Raw genomic sequence first — 12345 nt, forward strand, 5'->3', positions numbered from 1 at the left:
GGTGGAGTTCAGCGTTTTGGGTGCCTTTGGATTCGTATGACTATGGCGTGGGGGTCTTTTGGCGCACACATGGCATACAGATCCATCGTCGGGATGTTTTGGATTAAATCTCGACCCCGTAGTTCCATACCCATGATAGGGTATCTTTGCTGCGCTCGGCCAGCGTGAATCCCTTCCAGACGCGGAAGATTCTCCGCTCCTCATCACTTGTTGGTGCCCAAGTAGAAGGCTAGCGGACTTCGGGGCCTGGATCCAGAGAACGCCGAGGGACTTTGGCATGCCCCTCGTTGTTGGTCGGTAGTTCAGGGTCAAGAGGTAAGTCCGCCATCTCGAAATTAAAGGTTCACCGACCGTAGGAATCGAGTAAGGGAGGAGACATTTGGGTTCAGGCGTTATAACGCGTCGCGACGTGTCACAACGCGTCGGATATTTTGCCTGATTAGATCTATTAGTATTTGCGCAGACATACATAGCAAATATTAACGAAATATATCAGGGTACCCATACCCCTGACTAGCGTCCACGTCAATCCACATCTCAATCCATGAGCCCTCAACCGTGGATGGATTGATTACGTAGCAACAGGTCTCGTGGATTGACGTTGACGTGGATTGAAGTCAACATATTGATCAATACCGTGGAAGTCGTGGATTGATTCCCCACCCTGGGTATAAGTTGCTCTGATCAATATAGTGACCAAAGATCGAAATGAAAGCTAATCTATTTGGAGAGGTCCAGAGATCGAAGCTGATATGTACCTAGGTAATAGCCTTGTCGAGTTCCTCCTTGACGGCCGCTTTCTTTAAAGAGAGTATATCCTCTAGGTCTTTGTCAGACAACTGGCTCCACAGGGATCATTGATGGCACCAGTCAATTGATGAGAATTATCTAAAGAACAAAAGAAATTGAACAGCCATGTGTTCGGGCACAGCTATTTAAGCTGATGTCGTTAGGATTATGCGACAGGCCAGATGTGAAACCGGGTAGGCACATCCAGTCTCACGAATGTTATGCGACACGCGACTAATAGGCAGCTAGGTATATGGTGTGTGCAAGGAAGCCGGTGAATCATGCCCCAGAAAATCCGCCGGGTAATCCTCGGCTTCAGTGCGCACATCTGCAGCTCGGGCTGGTGTATACTGACGTCATGAAGGCTTCCTTCCGGAACTCGTGCCAAACCGTCGGGGTCGGGTTTCGGCCCCATCCCAAACAAGGAGCCGTCATTGTGCCAGGGCTGCAGCTACCGCAACGCTTCTTTTTCTCACACCCGCCCCAACCCACTTCTTTTTTTCCCCGTCCCTCACGTCTCTTCCTTTCACGCCCTCGCACCCACGCAAAAACCCACTCAACGCAACCCTCCTTTCCGACCTGGCTGCCCTGACAGCTTGCCCGCCTGAAGGGGAAAAAAAATACTAAAAAGGTTTGAGACCCAGTTCTCCGGTCTGCGCATCCGCTCCAAACACCACCTTCGAAGAGGGACCTGCCACGAGCCTCATCTCCCACCATCTAGGAACCTCGTCTGCGGAGCTCTACAAGGCATCTTGCTTGATCCTTGTTTACTGTCGAAGTTTGCAAACTTCTATTCGGATCCGTTCGACCCTTCTTCCTCCTTCTCCTTCTCCGCAATCCTCGGCTTAGACTTGTCATCTACCGACAAAGTCCATCAAACCCCGGGCGTCTTACGTCGCGGTTTTCTTCAACACGTCCCTTGTAACCAACTTCGCGTCTACCAAGAGTAGCTTGGACCGTTCGCAGTACCTCTCCAATGATATAAGCACGACTTCTTCTGGTCAGACATATCTGTCGCCTACCGCTATGTCTCCCACCCAGCTGCAAACCGGCGCGCCTCTTTCCCAGACCCTGCCGCCGTTATGGCCTCCCACTTCGGCAATGCAAAACATCTACGGCAGCCATCCGCACACACCGCGGACTCCGGGCACCCCAAACACGCCCTGTTCCGCTTCCAACCTGCCTAGCTACCAGCAGCAGACATCACAGCCTGCCAACTGCGCCGGTCTCTACTTAATGCCTAAGAGTCAATACCCGCCTCCTCAGGCCTATGGAACTTCTGCGCCCATGATGCCCCAGGCGACAACCGCCGCATCGCACCCTCAGCCGATCGCTCCCGCTCCCGCCGGTGGTCCAGGGCCTCCTGTGCTTCGTCCCATGCCTCCCGGCGGCATTATATCCCAGCCTGGCGTCTCCTCGCCCTGCGGCCCCAGCTCCCTCATGCAGCCTACCCACGTCATAGGCTCCCCGGGACGACGCGGCATTCTGCCCAGTGCTCCTAGCCGGCCTGCTGCTCCTACTGCTGGCACCGGTGGAACCAGGAACACAGACATGCCTATGAAGGACGCTAACGGCAGATTCCCTTGCCCTCACTGTACTAAGACATATCTCCACGCCAAGCACCTCAAGCGCCACCTTCTGCGACGTAAGTATAGATGAGTTACGGACCAAACAATGATTGCTAACATGCGCGCATTAGACACTGGCGACCGTCCCTACATGTGTGTCCTTTGCCGCGATACGTTTTCTCGAAGTAATATCCTAAAGCGCCACTTCCAGAAGTATTCTATCCGCCGTGGAAACCCCACTGGAGCTAGTCACTTGTCCTACCCCTAAGCCCATGCCAAGAAGAACCAACAGGCACAGAAGGCTACTAGACTCGCCCACGAGGGAGACCTAAACCATCTCAATGGCCTAAACAACCTGCCCGGAGACAACATGGTCCACCCTTTTAGCATGGTCCCCGTCTCGGACGGCATAAACAACATGGCCCAGGACCAGAGCCAGCTCTCTCGATCCAGCTCGCTCGGCCGCCTTGACAACAGTAACAACGCTGACAGACGCAACATGAACGGTCAAGTTATGGGTGCTTCCCAGCCCTACGGCACCGACCCGAACACGATAAACAACCAGCAGATGCCTGGCTACAGTATGCCTCCAGGTCAGAATGGAATGCCCATGTACGGTGGCTCAAACACAAACCAACAATCTGGCCTTAACTAGTCTCAGATATTCCAGGCTGCACTTCATCGCAGACGCGTGGATAGTCCGTCATCTGGCCTAGAAGGAGCAAAAGAGTTACCCCATCAAGAACATTCATAGCTCAAAGCGGTGCAGGAGACCTCGGCACCATTGGAGCTTTAAGAAAGCTTCACTAACGCAGTGTCAGAAAGAAGTTCGGCTACCCGGACGTATACAACTACCTCTCAGGCTTTCCCTCCACGACTCGGCTCTGCCTGGCCGCGACAAATCCGAAGAGCAGCGAGTACTTGCTCTTCACTCGGAATATCCAGCCTACATGCAGTTTGCCCTTTTGGAGCTGGTGGATGACCCGTGACGTCAACGCCGTCAATGAGGAGGGTAGGAGAATTATACTCCCCAATAAGTTCCTCGATCTTTGTGTCTATGTTCGTTTCGGCTAAGCAATGCTCGACGATACTGCGAACCTTTCCCACTAATAGGCAATCAGGGACACATAGGAGCTGAATCCTGATAGCGTTATTTGCAGCCATGGTCCAGGAGGGAGATAAGTTATGTGAGCTTCGAAGTTCGAATGTTAGACGCAGTGTCCAGAGACAGGAGGAATCCGTGGGTAACTAATAATAGGCGGCCAAAGAAATGTCGCAACTCTCCAGGGTGGCAGACGCTAATTCCAGGATAATCGTGGCCACTCACTTGCTCATGCGGAGGCGGGGTAGACCGCATCTCGCTTGTGATGGCTCTCCTTGAAATGGCGCAACTCCTCGGAATCGGGCCAAATAATCGCCGGGCCAATGAGAAGGCTTGCTTCCAAGACTTCGTCATGCTCGCAATCGTCAGCGCCCTCTTGTCAGACAGCGCGCCCTCACTAGGTCACTGATGATGAAAGATGATATTGGGATGATCTTGAGTGTATTGATGAGGTTCCTTTTTTTTCGTCCTCCTTGTTCTTCGTTCTCCCTCGTTGTCTTTGTATCTGAGGGGGCAAGACCAAGATACTAGACCTGCTGATCCTGTAACAGATCTGTAACGCTGTTCTGACAATTCAGGTATCATGGGGTGACATCTTCCCTTGAGGTGGCTGCCTGTGTAACATCATCATGCATGCCACTTCTCCAACACCTCTTTCTGACTTATGCCTCGAGAATTTTGTCTCCTGTGGGCGGTAGCGCACATAAAATAATAATAATAATAATAATAATAATAATAATAATAATAATAATAATAATAATAATAATAATAATAATAATAATAATAATAATAATAATAATAATAATAATAATAATAATAATAATAATAATAATAATAATAATAATAATAATAATAATAATAATAATAATAATAATAATAATAATAATAATAATAATAATAATAAAAACACGGACTGAAGTAATATCTAGCGTGCGGTTGCTCTAGCGTAAATCTGTAGACGATGACTGGCTTCCGCAGCATTGGGCGTGGGCGACGCTGCCCCTGCAAAAAGCCATGGGGCTGCGTACGCGGATGCTGGCGCAAGTAGACCTGCGTGCGGGGAATGCCTTACGGGCAGATCTGCTTAAGCAGTAGGTTTCGTATGCAGGACTGCCTACGATAGAATCTGCGTAAGCTGGTCTGCGTGCGGCCAGATCTGCGTACGCAGGCATGCTTATATAATAACGCAAGCATGTATTAAAAATATCTCGTCCCAAGATACAAAAAGGCTCTGCTTCCCCCATTCGCATCCTTCACGTTCTCAGAAGCGGGCCGGATAAGCTTCGGCAACGGCAACCTCAGAGTCTCCACATGTCCGATCTTATTGGTTCCCACTCTGGGAGCCTTCCAAACCGTCTTTAATCGACGAGGATGGTTATGCTACACGATCCTCGGTTCCCCTCGACAAAGTGCAAAAGCCCTCAGAAGCGTCAAAGGCACAACACGTTACCAAGAAACACAAGCTCGAGAATCCCGCACTTCCTCCTCCACGATTCTGGGATAACTTCTCGCAACAGGTGTTGACAAAAAACGCGCTGCGAGAGCTCGATCATCGGAACGCCACCGAATCCCATTCTCTGCACCGCCCCGAGAGACGATATCGCCCGCCCCGTACACGACCGAACGAAAACGTGGTGGACGGATCTAGTCCGTCCGCCTTCAGCACGACGAGCCAGAGCGGGATAAGCGATATTATGTTAGATGGTTCGAACTACCCCGCGCCGGCCGGGACGAGTACCATATGGCAATCCCCCATGATGGGGCCTCCACAGATGCCGAATCCGTTTGCGATGGATCTATATGGTTCGGTCTTCCCGGATCTCTCGAATAGGGCCCATTCACCACCTCAGCCAGCTTCTCAAACAGATCAATAACCGTAGCTTCTCTACGCCACCACGGGTTTTTGGGCTCGGTTATTGCACTCGGTGATGGTATCCTATGGCTTGATGCCATCGCATGCCTTGCCGTCGCGGGGATCAATCAGTAGTAGGTCGACAACGCACTAATTGCGGTTCGATTCTTCGTAAGTTTCCCACGTGAACTCTACTATGACCGCCGGCGCACAGGTCCCTGATAGAGTTCGTCGTAGACTCGTTACGGTTCACCGATGCCATTGTAGCATTTTCGATGATTGGGGATGGTTCCGAAACCGCTGACAGTTCGCCGTTGGCGCCACCAGGCGCTTTAAGCATCGGGGCCTCGAGTGGAGCGACACGGCCCTATCTCGCGTCACAAGTATAGGGAATCAGACTACGAACCCTAGTGGAATTTATCGCAGTGAAGTGTACGGCCGCAGCGCGCGTAGGGGACGTGCGGACAAACGTGCAGACAAGCTCAAAAGCATTAAGCAATACCTAGCCAATTATATTATTCAACGGACTTCATCTACAGGCTTACATAGTCTAGAGAATATCAGCGTCGCGAAGGGTGGGGCAACAAACGATTATTTCCACGATTAGGGACGTCTCTTAAGCAAGACAGATAAGCGCTAGTAATAGGCAGTACAGTTTATTGGGGGGAGTTTCTGAATGTAAGATATGGGCTGGCTCGTGGCTCAGCCCCAGGACGTCTAGAGACTACAAAACGCCACAACAGAAATCCAGTCGTCAAAAGATTTTATTTCCAGTTGTCGGAACCAAGTTCAAAGTCGAGCTCCAGTCGTGGTTATTTGCGCGTCGGTCTCGGGGGAACGACAAAAACCGCCCACAAAAGGCTCGGTACTTCTCGTGGTTCCCTAAGCCACGGTCTAGCGCATGCTAGTCAAATCCCAATATACTTATGCAGCAACTTGTTGTTGCTGTCTAGCTTCTCATGTCCCTTCTTAACTGCCTCGACGCGGTTAAAGATGAGGAGGAACGAGTCCTACAACGCCTTCGCATGCCTAGTAGGAACAAACGTCAATAAGCAGTTCCCAAGATGGCCATCCTCGGCCACATCAAACGTTCACGGCAGATTCCATAGTCTACACTAACCGGCGCAGTTCAGCGTGCATTTCACGCTCCAACGCTTCAACATCGTCGCTTGCCATCCGCGGGCTCATGGCGCGCATGCCGTCTGGTTTAGTTGTCGTCTCGATAAGCTCGCTGGTGTGTTGGCCAGGAGCACGAATGGACGAATGTGGCTGGTACCAACCAACCGACCCGATCATGGCTGGATGTGGATCGTAGTGACCGGAGCTAGGAAGGGGATGCTGCCCGTCCGTCCTCGTCATGTTAAATATATAGAATAGCTCGGTCCGATTCTGTGGAGGGAATCTCATATGATCGTGTGTGGCTCGAAAATGGAGCCGATAAAACGGGATCATTTGTCGTGAGCCTCGCGGAAAAGAGGCTAGGCTGAGAAGAAACGGCTGGGAGGGGAGTAATGCGGTGGTATATGTGACTCTCTCCGCAGAGATTTGTTGGGGCAGGGCGGCTCGAAGTGGTTCCTGAAACAGCACGAGACTTATCCGGTTTGCAAACTGTGCTACATGCTAGCAGCTCTTACTGCTCCTAGCTCCGCTTCTGTGGCCGTCGTGCTTGGATGCCGTAGTTGGGGTAATTGATCAGTCAGACAGCAGGCGAGCAACTAAACGGCCCAAGACGCAGTTGGTGGCAGGGTTTTGTCCACAGGGCGTGCGGAGAGACGGCCAGCCCAGATCACGAGCTTCAAATTACCCCGCGCTTAGCACTTCCACCACCGACTGGAGACTTCACCACGATTATGGACTCTGAACTGAAGCTTTCCCGGGAACAGACTAGAGTTCAGAATGGAGTACTGAACGCCCTGCGATTGGTACTTCGGAACTTTTAAGTCCATCTTTGAGAGCTAGCACACACACACGTACTGTTCACGTTGCCGGACGATCTCTGGTCGTGGCTGTCGATAGCCAATCAATATTGGCCATCTACGTCAGGATTAGGCACGGCAACATACCCACCTAAATCTGCAGCCCCGTCACGCTGCATCGGCCCGGTGATATCCAGTCGGAGATCTCCTCATCCCTCTCGCTCTGCCGCTGCTGCGCCGTGGCTCGTCCTCATTCGTCGAGGCCTTGCCGAACCGATGCTACAGTATAAGCGATTGAGTCCGTGGTTCCGCTGGTGCCCGTTGTTGGGCTATGGTTGCCCCACCCTTACGGCAACAAGTATTTAATTCTTTTTACGTCTATGCCCCGTACAGTTCAGCTCGCAACCATAGACTCTTTGTTTAGTTCAAGTCTGAACCGAATTCTGCATAGCGTCGCAGAGCATAGGCATAGGCTGCCATGTCGAGCCCGAGGAGCCAGAACAGTCCCAAGACCCGGTCGTTGGCCGGGTCACCTCAATCCCTAGAAGGTAACGAGCAGCCACCAGAAACAGGCGGCGTACACCCCACTAACACGCAGATTCCTTTTGTATGTGTTTCGCTCCCTTGCCCTCTTTCTCTTCCCTCTCTGTTGCTTTTCCTTTTTTCCCACTTTTTTTTTTTTTTATAGCCCTCTCCGCAGGGGAAGTTATCTGGTTGGGTGGTTTGCGTGGGTGGACTCCGTATTAACAAATAATATCGTCTAGAACGACGACGACGACGACGAAGGTATTTCCGGATTTAGGGATAACGAGAGGTAAGTTAAGGTAAACTTAACGATCAGTTTATATGTTCGCGCCCAACCCCGAGAGTATTTCCTAACCGTTTACAGCTTCATCTCCTCCACCGTCTCCCTCTCAGAGAGCATTCTCGACTATCGCAACATCCACGGTCGGACATTCCAGAGGTCCAAGACAACCGAATACTGGGGGCCCAACGATGACAAACAGAATAAGGGCCTGGATATAGCGCACCACGTCGTAACGATGCTCAAGGGCGACCGACTATTCGAGGCACCCATTGGCAAAAACCCATCTAAGATTCTAGATGTGGGTACGGGCACGGGCATCTGGGCCATAGATGTGGCCGATGCCTACCCGTCGGCTAAGGTCATTGGCACGGACATCAGCCCCATCCAGCCCGCCTGGGTGCCGCCGAATTGCAAGTTCCACATCGACGACGCGCAGCTTGAGTGGACCTACCCCCCGGAAACCTTCGACTTTGTACACATCCGCGGACTATATGGCAGCATTGACGACTGGACCGAGCTATACCGACAGGCATACAAGGTGCTGCTACCAGGCGGGTAGATTGAGGACTGCGAGTTCAATATCACGCTATACAGCGACATCCCCGCAGTTAAGAACGACCCGGAACACATCTTCAAGCAGTGGGCTAAGGTATTCTTCGAGGCGACGGACCGCATGGGCAAGACGGCGCGCATCGGCTTGGAGGGCAACATGCGCAAACATATGGAGGCGGCTAGCTTCGTGGACATTCGCGAGAAGAATAACCAGGTACCCATCGGCGGGTGGAGCAGCGACCCTAAGCTGAAGCAGATCGGCTTATACAACCTCGCCTTCCTGGATGAGAGTTTAGAGGGCTTTGCGCTATTCATGCTAAAGGAGATCATGGGGTGGGAGTACGCGGAGATCCAGCTATTCGTGGCGAGGATGCGGAAATCCATACGGAATGCCAAGATCAGGCCGTACTATATTGTGTAAGTAATGCTGCTTTTGTTTCTTGTTTCTTTCCTTCCTTTCCCTTTCAGTTGTCTTTACGTTCTGGGCTATGGCTGACACGCAAGGGAGGCCCAACGTCTATGCCAGGAAACCGGAGACGGCGTCTTAAGGCTGTAGAAGCCCGACGCAAGGCGTTTATTCTATACTGCCCCCCGGCTAGCGATATTATCGGGTTTGTCTTAGGTACGAAACGTATTTGACACTGTGCGGCACTGAGGTCATATGATAAAGGGACGGGGTATGTTATATGGACGAGCATTTTAGTCGGAGTGATGATAATGGTATCCTGTTCCATTTCCGTCAACACTGAGTGATCAGTGGGCATGCTCCCATTTGCGCCTAAGTAAGGGGTAAAATAAGCCCATCCTAATGACATCTATGTTCCCAGCCGACGTGTTCATTTTTAAAAAAATCCACCCTCGTTTCCATCGCGACCACCGTAACACAGCGCAATGCGAAAAAGATTGCTAACGCAGCAGACTTTGCGGTGTATGTGTAAGACGCCGTGATAATGCCTCTCTATTAATACAGTTCCTGAAACCCGTGGAACAAATTCCTCCCAAATAGTGATCAAACGAAGTAGAGAAGGGGGAAAAGTGAGATAAAAGTCAAGGTGATTAGATAGTGACAAGGGGGTATTGAAACGGTGATGCGCTCGTGATGAAAGGCGCACGCAAAGAAGTGAAGTTGAAAGAGTCCGATCGGTCCGGCCAAAAAGGACGAAAGAGGTGTGTGGCTGTAAGAGGCCGGCCATGTGGCCGGGTCGTGAGCGCCTGGGTTGGGTGAGCGGCCTAGGACGGTTTTGTGAAGGTCCGGTAGAGGCAGGTAGATTGATTCGGCGGCCAAATCGATGAGATGAGGGGGGCTGTGTTATTGGCAGATGACTGACCAGGTCAAGGCCAGCTCACAAGAACCTAGTATGGTTGTGATTCATGAGGTGCATGTGGAAACGGGTTGGTGTTGTGTTGGAGATGGGACTCCCATGTGCGTTTGCGCACGCGCGCCATCGCGAAGGCCTGGCAAGACCCGGGCGAACCTTGTCCATTGCCTGTGTAACCGAGGACGAGAGGTTGCTGCGCCTGCTGGAACCGGTCAAAGCCAAGAGTCATGTTGTTGTAAGAGGCGGAGGCTGAAGCCGATGATTTCCCAGAGGTTGAGGCGACGTGAGAAGTTTGTTGTTCGACCATCGCTAGACTTGTCCATCTGCTTAGCCTCGCTTGGGCAGAGGAGGCAGAGGGCGGCTGGGAGGCGGGCCGGGGCAAGGAGGGAGTTGCGAAGGTCGCTGAGCAGGCATGTTGATTGTGGTGTGGTGTAGCTTGAGTAGCTTCGAATAGTTGTGAAGAGAGCCAGGTACGATTGGCTCAGTTCGTGATGTTTGGTAGTGTTGAGTGTCGAGTAATATTGAGCAGTAGTGATAGTAGTTGTATGAGAGAGTTAAGTGGCGCGAGTGTATTGCAAGGAAGCACAAGCTGAAAAGAGGCGATGGTGAGTGCCTAAATAGTTTCTTGATGAGTCGATGGTGAGAATGATCAACAACTTCCTCGTGGGGAAGAGGGAGGTCGCTACCCTTCTTGTATTCCTCGCCGGTCTGGTGTTTGTGCCGCCGGGTGAAAGGTAATCTTGAAGTAAAGCAGCCCAGGGCGCAAGATACAGGGCACCATCGGGACAGGGAGAAGGGGGGTACGGGAGTATCTTCACGCCCGCTACCCCCAGGACATGATGAGCGCCCCGCCAGACGTCAGGTGGAGGTGTTTGGCAAGACACACGCCCCCGTTTTCGTGTGGGGCTTGGGACTTGGGCTTCTCGTACGAGGTAGATACGTCAGTGTAGGTTCTTTAGCTTCAGGTACCTGAAGCGGGGCCCCCGGTCTCTCCTTGTTCGGCATGGATCCATGATATTACTTGCCGGCCTTTTCAGTTTTGATGCGGTGTAAGAGAACGGGCGGTACTTCGGCCTCGTACCTCCGGCGCACCACCCCAGCCCAGCCTGATGAATCCCGTCTCTCTTCAGGTCGCGTTGTCTTTTACTCTGAACTGGAACTGACGGTGACGCAGTGGGCCACGACCGCAACAAAAGGGAAATTGAAACAAGCGTCAATGAGCATGGGACTTCCCGGAAAACCAATTCCATTTCACATCAGTTTACCCCTGTCGCACAAGAAAGCCTATCACCTCGTCAGTCCTAGCGACAAGGCGGGCCCTGGCTGTGAAGAAACCTCTGCAATCGCTTTATCCGTACGCTGCAGTGTAACAACCCAGCAAGAAGCCCCCTCCCAGGGCGCAGAGGACACCCGGTGAATCGGCGTTAAGTCAACACGGAAAGCTCGGGGCAGACACCGTGGTATTCACGCGGCCAGTCACCCGAGAGGTTAATTTCACCGGTTAGACTGAGAACATGATCCAAGCGATAACCACGGATTGTCCTGTTCAATGCACAGACTTGGAAGCACGTTGCTTTCACATTAACAATCCTAGGATCGATGCCAGGCTGTTGAGACTGTATGACTAAGATGGTCCGATCTGCTGGTGGCAGGGATGTGGATACTATGTGAGGAGCTGTGCTCCTCTCAGACACATGTAACTTAGACCTTTCAACATCACTGACAATTATTCGCTTCATCACAGGCTGAGGAGTCTCAAGCGCGTATTCACATCGTCGCGCTCAGATCGTAACTGGACACAGCTAGGCACTATGTAATCGGGCTAATCTCAATGTCAGCCCGAGATTTAATAGTCACTATTTCTTATCAAGCTCACTCTGTCCTTACAGTTACTTGACAAGGCTTCGAACCTCAGGCCCGAAAAGCTGTCGGCATTGATCGAACGGCGCTGATTGACCGATGATGTCATGCTCTCGTAGCTTTGGTGACTCCCCAGCGTCCCAGGCGTGAGCTAATTACCAGATCTCTGAAACATAGCGCGAACTTTCGTTTTCTCGCACTTTGGCCTCCACTTGCTCCCTCTAAGAGGTCGGAGCGGCCCAGTCTCGGCCCCTACTGGCTTATTCCCTTCCCTCTTTGAGCAACCGCCTGTGTGGCCAGCTGGAGAGCTGGAGCTTGTCCGCTCTGGGCGTTGGTGTGCGGGGCGTGCTCACCGCCAGCCGCTTAGGCTGACAAACAGCGGTAGGAGCTCGGGGTCACCCGTAGCCAGCAGCGACATTAGGCTCACGATGTACTTGGCACGAAGGGACTAGGCGATTCAGTCACGGGCAGATGCTGGTGATGGCTCTCGAGCGAAGCCTTCTGGCGACCCTAGATCAAGCGGGCCGGCCCTTGCCCACTAGTCCAAGCGCCTTCCTTACTTTATTAGCATACTGTCGC

General features: G+C 52.1%; 2 protein-coding genes and 1 pseudogene across 3 annotated transcripts, besides 1 other annotated feature; 2 read left to right on the forward strand and 1 right to left on the reverse strand.

Moving 5' to 3' along the window:
* Positions 1 to 1740: 1740 nt before the first annotated feature.
* On the forward strand, positions 1741 to 3012 carry NCS57_01481000 (uncharacterized protein; the record flags this gene model as incomplete). The annotated part of the gene is made up of 3 exons (XM_053064397.1): positions 1741 to 2434; positions 2489 to 2612; positions 2667 to 3012. The coding sequence occupies 3 exons, from the start codon at positions 1741 to 1743 to the stop codon at positions 3010 to 3012; spliced, it is 1164 nt and encodes a 387-aa protein (XP_052906281.1).
* A 3309-nt stretch (positions 3013 to 6321) lies between these two features.
* NCS57_01481100 (uncharacterized protein) lies at positions 6322 to 6670 on the reverse strand (the record flags this gene model as incomplete). The annotated part of the gene is made up of 2 exons (XM_053064398.1): positions 6322 to 6340; positions 6432 to 6670. The coding sequence occupies 2 exons, from the start codon at positions 6668 to 6670 to the stop codon at positions 6322 to 6324; spliced, it is 258 nt and encodes an 85-aa protein (XP_052906282.1).
* Positions 6671 to 7668: 998 nt separating this feature from the next.
* NCS57_01481200 lies at positions 7669 to 9143 on the forward strand (annotated as a pseudogene). The gene is made up of 5 exons: positions 7669 to 7775; positions 7992 to 8051; positions 8117 to 8573; positions 8649 to 9004; positions 9092 to 9143.
* Positions 7669 to 9143: a sequence feature.
* Positions 9144 to 12345: the final 3202 nt, after the last annotated feature.

This window comes from Fusarium keratoplasticum, chromosome 14 (assembly GCF_025433545.1).
Source record: "Fusarium keratoplasticum isolate Fu6.1 chromosome 14, whole genome shotgun sequence".
Lineage (NCBI taxonomy): Eukaryota > Fungi > Ascomycota > Sordariomycetes > Hypocreales > Nectriaceae > Fusarium > Fusarium keratoplasticum.